General features: G+C 50.8%; 5 protein-coding genes across 5 annotated transcripts; 2 read left to right on the forward strand and 3 right to left on the reverse strand.

Annotated features, from left to right (window-relative positions):
* Window positions 1-976: 976 nt before the first annotated feature.
* Window positions 977-3,941, reverse strand: MAM_06451 (Glycoside hydrolase, superfamily; the record flags this gene model as incomplete). Its single annotated transcript, XM_040825249.1, has 3 exons — window positions 977-2,845; window positions 2,902-3,440; window positions 3,656-3,941. The coding sequence occupies 3 exons, from the start codon at window positions 3,939-3,941 to the stop codon at window positions 977-979; spliced, it is 2,694 nt and encodes an 897-aa protein (XP_040676676.1).
* A 1,696-nt stretch (window positions 3,942-5,637) lies between these two features.
* MAM_06452 (exostoses (multiple)-like 3) lies at window positions 5,638-6,753 on the forward strand (the record flags this gene model as incomplete). The annotated part of the gene is made up of 2 exons (XM_040825250.1): window positions 5,638-5,930; window positions 6,000-6,753. The coding sequence occupies 2 exons, from the start codon at window positions 5,638-5,640 to the stop codon at window positions 6,751-6,753; spliced, it is 1,047 nt and encodes a 348-aa protein (XP_040676677.1).
* Window positions 6,754-7,347: 594 nt separating this feature from the next.
* MAM_06453 (RmlC-like jelly roll fold protein) lies at window positions 7,348-8,628 on the reverse strand (the record flags this gene model as incomplete). The annotated part of the gene is made up of 3 exons (XM_040825251.1): window positions 7,348-7,750; window positions 7,873-8,251; window positions 8,313-8,628. The coding sequence occupies 3 exons, from the start codon at window positions 8,626-8,628 to the stop codon at window positions 7,348-7,350; spliced, it is 1,098 nt and encodes a 365-aa protein (XP_040676678.1).
* Window positions 8,629-10,185: 1,557 nt separating this feature from the next.
* MAM_06454 (uncharacterized protein) lies at window positions 10,186-11,052 on the forward strand (the record flags this gene model as incomplete). Its single annotated transcript, XM_040825252.1, has 1 exon — window positions 10,186-11,052. One exon carries the CDS (start codon window positions 10,186-10,188, stop codon window positions 11,050-11,052), a length of 867 nt encoding a protein of 288 aa, XP_040676679.1.
* A 1,571-nt stretch (window positions 11,053-12,623) lies between these two features.
* MAM_06455 (uncharacterized protein) lies at window positions 12,624-14,383 on the reverse strand (the record flags this gene model as incomplete). The annotated part of the gene is made up of 4 exons (XM_040825253.1): window positions 12,624-13,533; window positions 13,609-13,738; window positions 13,803-14,119; window positions 14,280-14,383. The coding sequence occupies 4 exons, from the start codon at window positions 14,381-14,383 to the stop codon at window positions 12,624-12,626; spliced, it is 1,461 nt and encodes a 486-aa protein (XP_040676680.1).
* Between the last annotated feature and the right edge of the window lie 3,393 nt (window positions 14,384-17,776).

Here is a 17,776-nt window from a genome sequence, read left to right on the forward strand (position 1 = left end):
AACTATACTCTTTAATACATACTATTACATACAATTTTATACTATATCTAAAGTTACTTCTACTATACTATAAGAATCCCTATTATTATGTGCTTAGTAATTAACTAGATTATATAAGCTCTATTTATTATACTTATATTATATATAAAGAGTCTCTTAATTAGCTAATAATATACCTAGATAAAGAGAGAGCAAGAAATTATTTAGTATAAAAAGTACTAATCTAGAGAATATAATATACTACTATATTAATTTATAAATTAGTTATACCTAGTTATTAATAGTTTCCTAGAGAGCAGCTACTTTAGCCTAAGTACTTAGTAGTATTATATTGCTAGCTAATAGTAAGTTACTCTTTATAAAGTTTTAAAAGTATTTATTTATTATAGTAAAATAAAGTTTATAGTATATTAAGAACTAGCTTTATAAGCTACTATATATAAGTATTACTAGTATCTATAAACTTAAGAAGAGAAAAAAAAGAAAGAAGAAGCTCTTTATTCTCTTTTACTACTTATTATATATATATAAGTTTAATATATATCTAAAGCATATTTAATAAAGTACTAATATAGTGCTTTATACCTACTTAAACCTATAGCTTAAGTCTATTATATTTATAAAGATTTAAAGTTAAGTTACTTTTTACTATAAGCTTAAAGTATTTATAAACTATAACTTAATGAAGTTTTTTAACTACTTAACTACTATATACTTTAATCTCTATTAAGAAGAAATAGCTTTTACTAAATTAAATTAAATTAAAAAATATATAAATAAGCTGTTTATAGACTTTAAGTTAAAGTAAAAGAGCAAAAAAAAGGTATAACAAAAACATACAATACTAGGTATTCGCTGGTCGTCACCGACCCAACTACTAATCCAGCGCTTGCCAGATTCTCCTGGAAGATCGGACGGGTTTCTGAGCTTTACTGGCAGCTATGGTCGTATGTGCCAATTTCTGTGACTAGTGCAGCTATAAACCTTGGGCAAGGGTGATGCATTCCAACCTGTCGACGCGGCAGGAGACTTGGAAGCTATCACTGGCATCTCCCAGCAAGACGGTATATTGTCCATCAACAACGGGAATCACCCATTCCTGCAGCACGACATCCCACACGCTCAAGTCCTTTCTGGTCAAATGCAACTCAACAGTCGTGCTTTCGCCGGGCGCAAGCGTGTCTGTCTTCTCAAAATCGCGCAGCTGGGTGATGGGTGTTTCGTATTTGCTGTTCTCGGGGAATTGCACATATGCCTGTACAGAAGCCTTTCCAGAGTACTTTGGTCCAACATTGGTGACTTCCACGGACAGCTTGTACGCCACATCCCACAATGCGGGATTGCCCCCTTGCCCACCACCAGCGCGAGGACCGGATTTCTGGACCGTTGAGTATCCATCGGGGTACTCGTACTTGTTTCTCCTGTCCGCCGCAGCGTCAACGGCTTCCGACGGTAAAAGCCACGAGTAGATGTACCGCCAGTGCTTGTGAAAGCCGTCCGGCATTACCGCTTCGCTCGGCTCGGGGATGGCCTGCGTGTAGTCAAGTATACCTGTTTTCGGTGGCCTGGTAGGCGGCGTGCTGCTCATTTGGCTAACTTTGGTGATCGCTGCCTTGGAATACGTAAAGTTGGTATAGCTCAGACCATGTCCAAATGCGTATCGAGGCTTGATGTTATTCTTGTTCAGCCATCGGTAATCGATATAAAGGCCTTCCGTATATGTGTCTTCTGGCTGGTGGAGATTGTAGCTGTCTATCAGTTTGGTCACGCTCTCTGGTAGGTCTTCCTCTCTTTTTGTGATCGAGTAGGGAAGATGGCCGCTTGGCGAGACGTCGCCGAACAAGACTTCGGCAAGAGACCGTCCCGCTTCTTGGCCAGGTAGGTGGGCAATCAAGACCGACTTCACTGAAGGCAGATCAATCCACTTCTCAAGTATCAGTGGGCCAACAGTGTGTGCTACCACGACGACATTCTTGTATCTCGAGGCGACATCTTGGACCAGCTTGTCCCCGCCGTGCCATGCGTGGAGACCGGAGGCGTCTCGATCGCCGTGGTTGCCTTCAACGGTCCAGGTGTTCTCGCCCGAGTCGGAGGTGATGAAGACAACGGCAACATCTGTATCTTGTGGCTCGTCGATTTTCCTAGGAAAAGAGTCCGTGCTATAGAAGCGGACATCGTCGGCCTTGGCCTTGATAGCAGTGATGGGATCGTTTAGGTACATATAATCTACCGTGCCGGATCCCCATCCTTGGCCCAGGGTGCCCTTGTTGCATTTCCGATCAGAGCAAGCATTGGCACCATCTGGGTTGGTTTGAGCTCCCGTGCCAAAAATCTTGAGAGACTGAGACCTCCTCAGTGGCAGTAGAGTGTCGTTGTTCTTGAGAAGTGTAATGGCATCCTGTGCTACCTGACGAGCAATCCCGTCATGATCGGCTTGGACGGGAACGAATTTGTTAACCACAACCTTGGGCGTGTCCGGCCAGGCAGCAGGATATAGGAGGCCCTCCCTTTTCTTCGTGTTTGTGTCAAAGTTGGTCTCGGGAAAGTTCTCATCTTGCCCCATCTTGTACCATGCAGCCACGAGACGCGTAGTCATGTCGTTCAAGCGGTCCATTGGCACTGAGCCATTGAGAACCGATCTACTAAGCTCGTACATCCAGTATGAATGGCCAAGCAGCGGAATCTGAGTGTCTCCTGGCATGTCCACATCCAAGCCAGCAATGGCAGAGGCCACGCCAGACATGTGAGAAAGCCAATCGGACTGTACAAAGCCCTGGAAGCCAAGTTCATCTTTAAGCAGCGCGTTGATAAGATACGGGTGTTGACTGCATGCCGTACCGTTAACCTGTATCACTTAGTCCTTTTACCGAATCAAGCATCCCTGACTGACCAGTTACCTACCGCGTTGTATGCTATCATGACTGATCCAACACCCGCGTGAATACCTTCTGCAGAAGGCCACATGTATACTTCATGCAGAGTTCTATCATCTAGGAGGGAGAATGTCAGCTCAAGACAAGTTTGGCAAGGCGAGGACGGCGGGGATATACCGATGTTGGCACTGTAGCCATATTGGAACGGGTTGTACATGCGATACATTTCCTGTTCGTTACCAACGAAGTGCTTGATAGTGGCAATGACACCTTGTTCTTGAACACCTCTTATCGTCTCGCGAGCCCCGATGGCTTGCAGGGACGGATCAGCACCGAATCCCTCCCAGTTGCGACCACCCCTTGGTTTGCGCCCAATCGGCCCAACAGTTGGGCCTAGCCATACATTGACTCCCTTGCCACGGGCTTCCTTGCCGATAGCGACGGCGCGCTGGTACATGAGTTGCTTGTCAAAAGTCGCACCGGTGGTGATTCCGTCAGGGAAGACCGTCACGTTGTCAGCCTGTCGGACTCCGTTGTGACCATCGTTGAAGCAGAGCTGCGGAAATCCTAGGCGAAGGGCAGATCCAGTATTGCCATTACAGTGTCTGCATCGATGCGTGTTTCAAGGGACGAGAACAGTCAGTGATGATGGAACGGGGCGAGCAGGATTCTGAGCGGCCTGGTGTGATTTTTCATCACTCACCCTGCCACAGGTGTTAGATTGAACGCTTAAAGAACCTGTCTTTCATAAACAAATACGTCGAGTACCAACTATGACTTACCCATGAATATGCCACTACCCGCAGTGATGTTGGTTTTCTCGGCCAGGTTCATGGAAGCCACGAAGCGTCTTGCTTTACGATAGCTCTCCTGCCAATCGCTTACCCACCCTCCATACGGAGCTGGGTAGTACGAAGGGACGTAATAGTCATCGGGCAAGTTTGAGCTCTGAAGGGACCTGCCCGGGACAGGCTTGTGAGTGGGCGACTCTCCTGGCGAGGGCCGCCCAATGACGCCAATGGACAGTGTGGCCACAAGAAAGGCGGTTTCCAACTTGATTGAGATCATTTTTGCCCAGCCGAAAATGTGACGGGCGACGTCTTTACGCAGCTATAGATGGCACTGGATGTTGACCAGCCATACGGCGATAGTGGCCGCTCGGTTTAGCAATCTACAAGTGCACAACAAGAAAAGAGAAATAAAAGAAAAACGGGTCGGCTGCATGCCAGATCGCAAAAGTGATGGACTGAAAGGATGGAGAACGTACTTATGAAAAAAACAGGTCAAGCAAGTAAGCAGCACGCCGCGATTCCGCTTGTTGTTGTCGCATGACGGCAGCGTGCACAAGGACGTGCGGTCCGACAGCATGTGCCTGAGAGAGCATTACTGGAAAGGGAAAGGTTTCCGCCGAAAAGGGCACCCTTTAACTTTCCAAGCAGGATCAATGGACGCCTCTTATGATCAAGGGCAGTGGCTGAAAGGCACAGATTGGGCCGTGTCGGGTGATGGCTGGGTCACATCGGGGCGCATGACATGGAGTCGTCTGTGGTCGGGAGAGGTCAAATGCGACTTGGTGTAACTATTCGCAGAATCAGCCCATCATCGACACGAGCCTTGCGCTGCCCAAGTCTGCCTCTGCGGTGCAAGCCATGCAGCCAGCGTGTGTCAATGTTTCGGATGTCCTTGCCAGTCGTCGCATTGCGCCGAAAGATGTGGTTGCATCTCGATTCCAACCGACGCCTACGGAGTACCGAGTATACCAACGTACCTACTTAAGTACCTACTTACTTAGGTAAGCTGTACTTACGGAGTAACACTTAGGTACGGAGTACTTACTTGGTAAATAGTGCTCGCCGTCTATTAGATGGCGAGTCCTAGCGAGCCTCTTGATGGTGGGGCGTTGCACGACCCCGCGAAGCCAGAACAACATTTCAACTCCGACTGCGGTAAAGAAGCGGAAATATCTAGGCATGAAAATGACTACACAAAGGCTTGCGTCAGAGATGCGGGGGGAGATTCTTCTCATCGAATTCCGAAGCCGAGCAGAGTCGCGGATCTTTCTCACTTCTGGGTGCCGGACAAGTGCACATGCAGGGCTAGGGTAGTGTACGGAGTACTCATGTACTAAAGTTCTTGAGTACCTACCTAAGCAAGCATGGAGTGCTTCATGATTCGAGGGGCGCAGGTCCCAAGGAGACTACGGAGTAGCCAGGATGTAGTTGGTTGCTGAAGTGGCTCGGTACTTGCTGCGGTGCTCACCACTCCTCGATTTTGCTGGCGCCTTGACCAGACCCCGCAGGATACAATGTAAGTTACTTTACGTGCCCCTACTTCCAGCTCCACTTAATGTCCGCCCACACTAATTCAGGGGCTCAAAGCCAGGCCACTAGACCTTAGACCTGTGACAGGCGTCTGAATCGCACCGCCGAGGGGGTCCGACCTCTAGATATCACGTACACGATAGAGAAGAGCCCTGAATTAAGCTACAAAGGAGAGAATTATATGCGCCCCTTTTTCAGGGGCGCTCGGGTCCACGATCCGTGTGCGCATCATCTAAATTCCGTGCGCATACGCGACCAAACGTCCAATCCAGCCAGCGGACTTGCTGTGCAACTCTTTCTTCTCCTTCATCCTCGCGGCCAGCGGTTCGTCATATGTGAGATTCCCACGAGCCCTGGCCTTTCGGTGGTGGCGTGACGAATTGCTTGTCAGGGCCGCGTCGCATGCAACCGCCGCCGCGTGCTCTACAATCGCACTGAAAGTCATGGATGCATCCCAGCCCCTGAGCGCCTTTCAAACCCGAACGTGCAGGCGCATTGCCACCATCGTCTTTGCCTTTACTCTGACGGCCGGCCTCATGTTCACCCTGTCCCCGTACGCGCCAGAAAAGTACCTGCAGCGCATGGCCGGCACGGCCAGCGACACTTTCAAGACGAGCCTAATCCCTCATTCTTTCAAGACGAGCCTAATCCCTCATTGTGGTGACTTTACCGGATCCGACGAGATTTGGGCGGCGTCACAGACGAAGTATCAGAACCTACGCGATGACAAGTTTACGTATGGCCCGCCCCTTGCTGCGAGCAAACCCTACTTGCGCGCCGCCATTGGCTAACCATGGTTTCTTAGCATCGCATTGCAGACGTATCGTCGACCCAAAGAGCTGAATGACACCCTGAGTAATCTGTTATCCGAAGAGATTCCTTCCCTGATTAAAGTGGTGGTGGTGTGGAACGATGTAGACAATGCGCCCCCTCCGAACTACAAATCCAAGCACGGCGTTTCTGTCCGGTACCGACAGTCGAAACAGAACAGCCTCAACCAGAAGCTATGGCCCGATCCCGCGTACGAGACCCAGGCTATTTTCCTTTCCGATGACGACATCTACTACAAGCCCAAAGACCTCGAGTTCGTATTTCAGACCTGGCGCAAGTTCGGCCGACGTCGCATGACTGGAGGATTCACACGATGCGCGGACCGAGACGCTGATGGCCGGTGGACGTACACCCTCTGCTCCACCAATGAGGACCACAACTACTACAACATGATTCTGTCTGGGCTGGCCTTCACTCACATTTCCTTCATGGACTACTACTTCTCACAGGACGACGTCCCCCAAAAAATTCGAGCTTACGTGGACGAGCATTTCAACTGCGAGGACATCGCGCTCAACTTTATAACATCCCTCATGACTGGCGAGGGACCCCTGCTGGTCAAGGGCAGGGATAGTTACGTGAGCGCCGTACCGAAGGTTGGTATCAGCACGAAACCTGGGCACGGCGAGGCTCGAAGCAAGTGCCTCAACGATTATTACGACATGTTCGGGTGCATGCCACTGGTCAATGAGACGTCGCATATTGAGCTCGGCGTCATTCTTTCATGACACTCGTCCGGATGTTTCGCCAAGCACGTGCTGCAGGGGAAAATGCACCACCATGCAATGATCGGCCGGTCGACATGAAAGGGCGTTGCTAGCGTGGTCATTTGGAATGATGGTGATGTGGCGGCAACGTCCGCATGCAACGTGGCATGCGACCAGTTCCATGGTCGTGGCCGTTCATCCGCTTGGGTGCTTTGTGCCTTGGAAGCACGAATGACTCTTGTGTATATTAGTACTCCAGGCTTGTATCATATGACACACTCCCGCTGGAGAAATATCTCGTGTACAGGTCGGCTTCGTGACTGTCTGCGGCGAGAATTTGCAAGCTGCTCAACGACATGACATGATGGCATACTCCCCGAGATCCCGACTCTCCACGGTCTGTTCTTGTCTGGGACGAGTTGGCGACATCACGCGAGCCCGACTCACCCGTACCGGCGTTCTCTGCGCGCCAGGCCCACGATCGCAGCGTCTCATACAAGTTTTCAATGGTAAACAGACCGACTGTACTATGCTCACTACGAACCCCAATGCTCAGACCCCATCTTGCCATGGCAGTTGTCCAACGCATCTTGACCCTCAGGTCAACCTCGCCTGTCACTCTTTCTTCCTCAGGCCCAGCCGATCCAGCAATGGCCCATCGTGAATTGCGACCAAGTAGGCCGCGTCTGCGCCTCGGTTGACGTGCTGTACCTTTGACCACGCTGGTACCACAAATGTGTCTGCTGTCTCCCAGTCCAACTGCTCTTTCGCGCCCGAAGGTGACTCTATCACGGAGCAGCCTTGCCCTTGATAGCAGTGGTAGATGAAGGACCTAGTGTCTTGCGTAACGTCTGTGGTCACACCGACATTGACACGCTCCGCCTGCACCCCGAGCGTGGTGGACAGCGGCTCGCCGTCGGTGGTCTCGTAATGGTATGTCGCATGGAGCCCTGGCATGGCATCAAGGGCGCGTTGGGTCGTTTCCCAAGGGTGATGCCACTCGCTGGAACCACCCGACCTGCAGATGCTGGAGAATTAGCATCTTGAACACCGTATTCCCGGCCGAATGCGACGCAGAGACTCATCACTTTTTTGCAAATCCCGCCACTTTCAAATTGGACAGGTACAGAAAAGTCTTACGTGCTGGGGTATCGTTTTTCCGGGTAGTTTTCTGCAAAGTGCACCTTTGCAAACGTAAAGAGAGGCAGGTTCAAGGCGTCCAGCCATATGACAGGCTTCTTGCTTTCATTTCCGTGGTCGTGCCAGTGCCAGGACGGTGTGATGACGACGTCACCCCTCTTTAGCGGCAGTCTTGTGCCTTCGACAGCTGTAAACCCTTGGCCAGAGATGATGAAGCGGCACGCGTACGCCATGTGACGATGGGCGGGCGCCGTCTCGCCAGGATTGACGAGCTGGAGGCCGCCGTAGATGGTGTCGGTTGTGTGAGGAGCGCCTGCGCAGTGGAAGTCTGTTAGGATACAGCCAGATACGGGGGCGTTGAAGGCCGAGTAGATGACATCTTGATCCAGGAGAGGTACCGCGCACGGGACGCGCAGCTTGGCTTGTCTTGCGAGACTCACTCATACTGGGGTTCACCAGCATCAACACCCTCCTCTCTGCTTGCTCCTCCGACACCAGCCGTCCTGCTGTTGACAGCAGCGGCAGCGTGTTCTTGAATTTCCATACATGGGGCTTCGCAACTGGATTGGGTGCCCGGGGGACCATGGCATCCATTCTGGACCAAAGCGGCTCCAGGTTCTCGGCCGGCAACGATTTGAGGTATTCCGACGTGGATGGCAGTGCGGCGTCGTCGCCCTCGGTGCCCGCGGAATAGGAACAGCCCGCATTATCTCTGGGATCAACAGCGGAGGGCTTCATGACTTGAGCTGACGGCATGGCGGGGACTGTTTCGAGTTGTGGTCGTATCCGAATCCGCTGCGGTTGCAACGACAACATTTACTCCGGCGCAGGCAAAGCCAGGGAAATCTTGAGCGTGCCAGGCCCTGGTGGTAGTTATATATCTGCGCGGAACAAGCTGGCGCCCGCAACCTCCCTGGCAACGACGCAGTCACCGACATCTGATGCTACGGCATCGCCTACTTGCCGATTCGAATTGCCGCCTGATTCAATAACCGCCTATCCGACTTGGCGTTAGCGCCGTGTATGATCAAGAAGCTGACGCTGCTTCGTAAGCAGTTCCGGAGTTGACGGAGGCTTCACCACGTTGGCGTGCGTGGGGTTGCGTTGTGCATCCGAGCGGCCGCCGTTCCGATCGGACGGCGATATCATGGGGTCTAGCGGATGACGGGCTCGACGCAAGATGGCAATGACAAACCAGCCTTTTCAGGGCGGGCACGTCTGCATCGCAGGACTGGTCAACATGCGAGCGTTGTGTTGCCATTTTGGTGGTGATTTTGTGCAGGATGATGAAGAATAATCCCCAGGTGCGCACGGAGAGTCGGTACGTCTTTTGCAGGCGTGACAAGGAAGAAGCATCTCCAAGAAGGTGGCAAAGGCTGACCAATGGTGTCCCACTCGGACAACACTGACCTTCGGGGTATCTTTGCCCCAGAACGTCACCACGACACCCATAGAGATGACTCAGATGAGCTTGACAATGGGAGAAACGGACACTAGGGAAACTCGGAGAGAAACACCCAGGTGACGTGAACGTGAACAAAGAAGTTGCGCAAAATTTCTTTTGACCTGACCCTTTGTCATGAAACTCTCGTTAGACCCCATGTCTTTTTCCACATGGTTGTGTGTTCTTTTGTCCAGCCACATAGACGATGAGCGTACGAACAACGGCGGAAACTGACCATCTGGCACAAGGTAAAAAGAAATCATGATTCTCTTGTTAGATCCTGTGTCTTTTTCCACATGGTTGTGTGTTTTATTTGTTCAGTCACACGTGAATTCCGTACAAAAGCAGGGCCGACTGTGCAACAAAGGCAGGCCACATCTCTTCACTTGCACCAAACACGCAGTTGGTTTCCCGCCCACGTTGAGAGCTTTGAAGCCTGTACGCGGGTTACGGTGACCTTACTTAATAGACTTTATAACTCTTTAACTTTACTATTACTATAACTAAGCCGGCCACGAACAAGGGCCCAAACAGCACAGGCCGTCCGTCCCAACACCCACGGCACTTGAGGCTTGCATTTCTGAGCGTTCAAAGGCGTCCCAACACCCACGGCACTTGAGGCTTGCATTTCTGAGCGCTCCAAGGGTATTCTTCAAACCCTCACCTCCACTCCTTGGCTACAAATATACGCCTTCCAGCCTCTCCTCCTAGGTCCCTTTCCAAGTCTGACATCCGCAACAACATACTGCCACGGCAAGCGTCCTTAACCTTGAATATTCCCGTCGACTATTCGAAGTATCGGCGCTCCTTGACCGGCATCCCACAATCATATGTCAGTGGCGTTTTTTTTTCGGGGACCCGTCGAAGCCATGAACCGAAGCGGAAGCGGCAACTCGGGACTCCCCGAAGCACTGAGAGACGTGCTCCGCGCGACGGCCCGGGAAACGCAACTCCTTGTTCGCTGTCTCCAGGATGATGTATCACCGGTCAATCTTGCCTCGTCGCAAAGGTATCACCTCAGCGATCTCGGAGGACTTGCCCCCGTTCATTCCCCTCGCACTGCTCCTCGCATCGAAGTCTGTAACTTGGACACTCTAGACGCGGCCACCAACCTGTGGAGGTGGGCGTGGGAAAAGGGGCTCCGGAACACCCGACCCTTTGTCCTCAATTTCGCCAATGCCAACCATCGTGGCGGCGGTTGGCTAAACGGTGCCCTGGCACAGGAAGAGGAACTTTGCCGTCGCTCCTCACTCGCGTGCAGCTTGGAACATCAAGCCTACCCGCTACGCCGTCGTGGGGGGATATATTCCCCTAATGTGTACACAATACGCGAAAGCCTTGCCCGCAATCACGAGCTGATGCGTCAGCCGGCGGCTGATTTGCCCAAGTGTAGCGTATTCACTGTGGCGGCAATCAAAAAGCCGAGAACGACGCAAGCAGGGCGCTTCTTTTCCCTTCAGCAAGATCGCTCGCTGACCAAGGACAAGATGAGGCTCGCATTGCGAGTAGCGGCAATCAACCATCACGAAATGCTAGTTCTCGGTGCCTTTGGCTGCGGCGTCTTCAGCAACCCCCCCGATGACATTGCCTACTGCTGGCTCGAGGTCCTGCGGGAACGGGAGTTTGCTAACCGGTGGAAAGCTGTGGCGTTTGCTGTCTATGATCGAAGTCATGCCTATAATCCACACGGCAACTTTGAGATATTCAATCGCATCTTACACGGACAGCAGGTTTAAGATGCCGTGGGAGGACGGGTTGGGCAGTACAGGGGTTGGTCTGGTCGTCGTGGTGTTGAATTACCGGGTCCCGAAGTCTAAATCGAACTGTGCCAAAATGACGCCCACTCAATCTCCATGACACGATTGTGCTGCTGGCTTTCCACTTGCCCGTGGTGGTGTGGTGCTGCGTCCGACCGGACTGTCGTGTGTCGTGTCAAAGTAAGTAGATTAGACGGCGCCTTACGTACGCATCACTAGGGGAATGCACACTCTTGTCACGGCGGCCTCGAGGAGCGACGGCAAGTTGCTTTGTCGAAGAGAAATGGTCTTTTTATAAAGTCCAACAAGTCCCGCAACGGCCCAAGGAGGAGTTGCGGCACAAGGAGGCTACAAGACTAGCCTGACAAGTATGAACCACAGCGTTGCGGGGGAAAGAAGGGAGAGAAGGCCCCTCTACTTGCACTTTTCGGCACGCGCGGTGTCAAAGCACGTAGCAGAAACCCACAACCCTCAGGTTGGGGAATCACCAACATCCAAAATCACGAATGCCGTCTTCAACATCTCCTCCGACGTCATCATTCTACTCATCCCGATACCGCTGCTCTTGAGAACCCACTGGCCGCTCAAGAAGAAAATACTTCAGCTTCGCGCAGCCGTACGGGTCGCCGTGGACATTGTGGTATATTCGAGAGTCGTCCACCGCAGTCATCGTCGCCAACTTGCCCCTGACGTGGACGCTTGTCCGCAGAGTGTTCAGCGTCGGCCCCTTTAGCGGCGGTCGCTCCTTTAGCGGCCGAAGATCAAGCGCAGCAGGGCCATGCCCTCACTCGCAGACGGACAATGAGCGCAGGCACGCCACGGAAAATCCTCTGTATGCTGCGAGAGATCCCGGCGGCGCTCACCAAAGTCACGGGCCAGATTACACGGATTGACGCGGTTTGTTCCGTGTTTGCTGACAGAGCCTGCTAGATAGCTCTACAACTCATCTGGTTCTCATTCCATTCAGCACGATTGGGGCAGTTGTTGGCTACTACACCGTGTGAGTGTTTTTTGTAGATGTGAGGTGTGACGCTTTGGAACGTCGTGGTCCATGATGACCGCATCCCGGATCCGCACGCACACGGTTGGCTGAATCAAGGCCTATGCTATGTCATTTCTGTGTGAGCGACACGGTCGTGAAGCATCTTCTGTTCACGCGGGCAGCATAAGAGCGGCAGTTGGTCACTTTAAGTCGGTCAAAGCTAAAACATCGCACGTGGAAGGCCCCCAATTTTCATGTCAGTGCGCCTCAGCCCGGGAACTCCTCGCAAGTTCGTCAAGTAAGCCCAGTCATCACAAAACCAAAAGAGTCCCGTAATCAATGTCTCTATTTAGGTATGGGAATGGCCGTAGATGGTTTATGTGCCAACTGTTGTTCTGGTGTCTCCAAGTTATCCAACACTTTGCCATCCCCCATGCGCTGTATGTGACAACCACAAATTGAGAGCCTAGATTAGGGCAGAAGGCATGTAGGGCGATGGCGTGCATTTTGCTAGCCGTCTTTACTTCACCAACCCTCGACAACTTGCTAGTTCCACGTCTTCCAATCTTTATTGTTTTGCTTCCTTGCTCCATCCTGGGGGAGGATCCGGGCTTTCCATTTCCGCAATCTGATGCGTCTGTCCCTGTTGGTCGTTAGACGGCACCGTTGCAGGAGTTGGTGAAGTACCCTCGGCCGCCATTTCCTGAAGTTGAGCCAGTTTAGACTGTTCCCATGTCGGGGGTGGGCTGGCAGGGCTTCCAAGTGTTGATACGGCGTACGAGTCGTGCCCGCCGCCCCGACTGTAGTAGCTGTCGTGTAGCTGGCTGTATGTCGACTGGGGAGAGAAGGGAACAGCGCCTGCTTGACTCATCTGGTTCTGGGCGGCCGCCGGCGACTCCGCAGGCTTATTTTGTTGTTGTTGACGCCGGAAGTACAGCCACATGCCCACTGCCATCAGAATTACAACAGCGCCGCCGATCGCGATTCCCGCGATAGCTCCCGGAGCCAGGCTGGAGGAACCTCCCCTCGCAGCTACTGCGGACGAGGAGGCGGCGGGGTTCGAGGTTGAAGACATTGTCGGTATCACTCCCGTCGCAGTGCCCGTTGGAGAGGTAGCCTTGAAGCCGTACGGTCCTATATTCTTGTACGCCTCGCAATCTCTCTTATCTGCAGCTTGTGGGCAGGACTTTTCAAAGCACACCGAGTTCAGTTGCCCATTTGCGTCTGGCGCCGAGCACCGGTTGTTGTATTTCGCATTCATCGCCGCAGAAAGTTGCTTGACATCGGCATCCGAGAAGTTGTAGTATGTACTGGCTATCATGAGCTGGTCGATGAAATAGGCCACTTCTGTCTGAGTCAAATTCATGAATTGGTGGACATAAGCTGGCGTAAATGGAGCGTACTCCTTTACGAATCGGCTTGCCAGACTGCACTGGTAAATCTTTCCGAAGGAAACATACCAATGGTCGAACAATATTCTACTTCATCAAACGTTGGGTTACCAGATACGCCACCACGAGAGTGATTCAGGGGGTGCAAACATCCAGACTTACTCCTGGTTTGATTTCGGCTTAATTAATGCAGTTTTAGTAGAGCCGTTTAGGAAGGCAAGAAGGGGATCGAGACCGCCTCCATCTAGCCAGTCAATCCGTGTTGGTCGACTGTTGAAATTGGTAGTTGCCACTGTTGGCAGGATTAGCGCTTCAATATCTGGATTACATGGCTTGATGTTCGGGCTGTCTCATACTTGACCCGTCGAAAAAGGGACGGAGAAAGACATTGTCACCGTTGAAATTCCCCTCATTGAAAATCCCAGTGCTGTTAGGCTTCGGGTCCGGGAGGGTATCTCCCCCGGCGTAAGCGTAAGCAACAATGCCCTGCATCAGAAGATGCTGCGTTGTGACATTACTCTCCCCATAGTACTTTTCGGCATAGAAGTCGCAGATGGCTTGACCGTCTTGCCGAGAAGCAGCGACAGCTACACCAGCGTATAATAGCAGTGAAATATAAACGCCCTTCCACGACATTTCGATCAGGTCGTTGATGTCTCGAGTAGGAAAGTATCTTGAGGAAGAAGTAGCATGTGTAGAGAAAGAAACGGAAGCAAGTTCAAAGTGAGGAGGGGGGAAATGACTCGGGGAGTTTCTCGCGTTATACAGGTACAAGTCAAAGAGACAAATCAATGGCTGGGCAGTCAAGTCAGACCGCATCTATCAAGTCTCACAGATTGTCGGCAGCCTTGTACGATGTCAAGTTGTACGATGTCAAGCTGGCATATCGGGCATCTTGCCGTCCTGATCCGCAGGACCACTCCCAGTGATATATCATGACGTACCCGCAATTTTTTTTTTCTTGTAGTCCGTCAACCATACAGTTCTGTGGCACTTGAGTGCTTCTGCTGTGCAATCCGTCATGTCAAGACCGGCCAGGTCCCTGGGAGGTTGGCTTTCATCCGAATTCCAAGGATTTGGGCATCAAGTCATTGTGGGTCGGTAGCGTGAATGGCTCGTAAGCATCGTAACCAACAAGAAGTATCCGTACAAAAAGAAGGCTAGAGGGTCCTCAAATCATTGATACCTTTGTTTCTTCTTTCAGGGGCAAGGGACAGGGGAAACCGAGTCTGCCACGAAATTAGGTCGCACGCTTTGGTCGGCCAGGAAACACCCAACGGGTTGCTTTGATTTGCACCCCCGACTCAACTGCATTTCCAGGCTCTGGGTTATTTTTAGCAATTTTCTTTGCGTAACTACCCAATATTGCATGCAATTTAGCAATGTTCAGAGTCAGACTTTGGGGTTTTGGCCGTCTTCGTCGCGCACAAACCAGTCCTTTTTGCTCAAGTGGATCCAGATGAAATACTGCAGCTTCTGTGAAGGCCTGATGCAGAGTTGTTGGTATTTCGGTTGAGGTAGTGACTTCATTGACGGCTCAAAAGAGGTCAGCTCGTCGCTGCGTTGGTTGGTCCCTTCAAGTGTTTACGTGGTGTGGTTACGCCCGCAATATCCTATCACAGAGCTTAATCATACTGGGCTCGCGGATAGCCGATGCCAGCTTGTGTTCAAGGCGTATTTCTCGGCGAGCCTCGTTCGCCAGCCTTTTGTCGATGAAGCCAATGACAAGCAGCCAACATGAAACCTCAATACACTATGAAGCTGGGATGCAAGAAAACAACCCCTGGATCGAGGTTGCGCAGAAGCCCCGTTCCACTTAATAACGCCATGTCTGCATCTCGTTTTCTCGTAAGTTTGCTGTTTGTCGACTGGGCCTCTGTCTGCTCCAAGCGTTCCAAGGTACCTGCTCCGTAGGAGGTGTGTCAATCCAAAAGGACTTGGTTCGGCAAGATCATGCCGGCAGGGTCATCCCAGTGTTTCAAGGCCAAGGACTTCCTTGACCAAAAGTAACGAAATGGTGTTGTATGACAGGGTCAGACGTCATATATCTTCGCTATATATTTGAATTTCGTGATTTATTAGACCATCTCCAGAAAACGCATTTGGTCTTTATTCGGTACTGGCAGACGGATCTTGTGGCACTGCTTTGGCTTGTTGCCAAGGTAGGTGTCCATGCATATAAACTGACTCAGTTCCTCTTGGTCTGGACAGAATTGCTCTGCCAGGCAGCCAGCACAGCATTTATATTGCCAACTTATTCTTGTTTAGATGGAGTAGGCGGGCCGGGAATTAACTGCAGTTCAAGTTTTGCCCTCCTGCAGTAAATTGCATACTGTTGACAGGGTCCGCCGGTGTGAAGCGTCGCACCAACCGCTCGCAGCCCTTACTTGCCCAACGCTTTGCATTACGGAGTACGGAGATTAAGAATGGCGTCTTGTTCCAAGCCCCTCATCCGCAAGCTCCCGACCATGGGCTTGTACGGAGTACGCTGGTGAGAATTGGACCTTACAACATCGTACATCTGACGAGTCGGTTGTGGCATCGCAAGCTGTAATGCTTTCAACAGGAGTCAAAGTCCCCTCGGAGTGAGCAAGCCAAGGTGAGCGCGAGAGCAGGTGTTCCCAACATGGAGCGTGGTACATGGCCACTCGGTGAGACTGGGCCAGCCACGTTCTGTTGGTAGCCGGGCCCCGAGGCAGCATCCGCGGCGACAGAATCCAGGCCTAAACGCCGTTGGTGTCCGCGTTTGGTCCGAGAGAAAATAGTATACGCAGGGAGGAAGGAAACCCTTTTGCCTCGATGAAATGGCTTACTTTGGATCGGAGTTACCCCTTTCGGAGCATAGCCCTTCGTCGGTATCGCCATTTCGCGGTCATCGCCGGATTCATCCACACAAATAATTTGATCAAGCTTATAAAGGGACCGTCTATGTATAAAATCGTCTCGGAGATCTCGGTTACGTTCTTCGACGATGCTGAAGTGTTGGGTTAATTATTTCATCTGGAATTACAGTAAACTATGTCTATAACGATTCTGTACCTTAGCAATATTTAGGTTTTTACAATAATTTATAGTTATCTAAGGTTTTTCCCTAGTAAATTATTAATAATTATATTACTAATAATATTATTAACTTTTTACTTAGTTACTATATATTTTATTATTATAAAGCTCTACTTTAAGAGCTAAGACTTTTTATAGTAAAGCTAGATTTCCTTATAGTAGAGCTAAATTTTACTGCTTTCTCTTAATATATACTTTATAATACTCTTAAGTGTAATTTCCTAGTAAATATAATAAAAAGTATAAGCTCTATAAAAGTTACACCTTAATAATAGTTGCTATATAACAATGAAAAAAGCCTCACGAAGGATATCGTTATAGACCTAGTTTACTGTATTTAGGGCGGCACTGGCATGTCAGGGTGCTCCCGAACCCAGGCATCCATAAATGTCTTGCTAAGATATGTATAGTGACAGCTGACTCTGCACAGGGCGCTTTTCTTGCATGACCACCGTTCGAGCATGCTGGAAAATCCCTCGCCAATCTCAAAGCTACCCTGGAAACGGCGTAAAGTGGCAAATCTGTGTCTGCCCAAGAGGTTATGCATACAGTGACCGGATCCTTAGTCCGGAGTTAGTTGATTCGACTAAGGATATCTCGGGCATGGACGTACCATGAAAGATTGTGTTGACCTGTGAATGGGTGAGAAGTACGAGATGATGTATTCTGGACGAGGGAAAGTTGCACATAAGCATTGTCGCTGGATATACTCGATGGTCATCCTCGTCCTGGTGGCACTGTGTTGTTATAGCAGATCCTCTCCCGTGCCTAAGGTCATCATATCATCTTACCGGTTGCAAAATAACATACTGATTTCCCTCGCACTTGTTCGGCTGCTCCACCATATCAACATGTACAGTTTGTCAAATGAGTCTAGTTCGACCTGCTTCAATTCCTCAGCCCTGTCCCCTCGCAGCTGGATTCTCCATTTGCCGCTGTCGTGTAGAAGTAAGCCTTTTAGCTCCTTTCTTGGCACGCCTGAAAGTTGCTCGTCCGTGAAAAGCATCTCTGTCGGAGCAGACTCTTGGATGTTTCGATCAAACTCGGCGCACATCCTTTGGATCTCGATGCTCGTAAGATGCCGAGTTCTAATGCCATCACTATCCAGCACCCCATGTCCACATTCTCGATATCGTAACAACGTCCTATTGAGGAGCCAGGCAAACTCGGCGTCTGGCGATTGATCGCTGTTGCCAACCGATCGTATGAGCTCGAATAGGTCAAGTCTCTCAACTACGATGTTTGCATATTCAAGTCATAGCTTGTC

Source organism: Metarhizium album (assembly GCF_000804445.1).
Source record: "Metarhizium album ARSEF 1941 chromosome Unknown scaffold_21, whole genome shotgun sequence".
NCBI classification, from domain to species: Eukaryota; Fungi; Ascomycota; class Sordariomycetes; order Hypocreales; family Clavicipitaceae; genus Metarhizium; species Metarhizium album.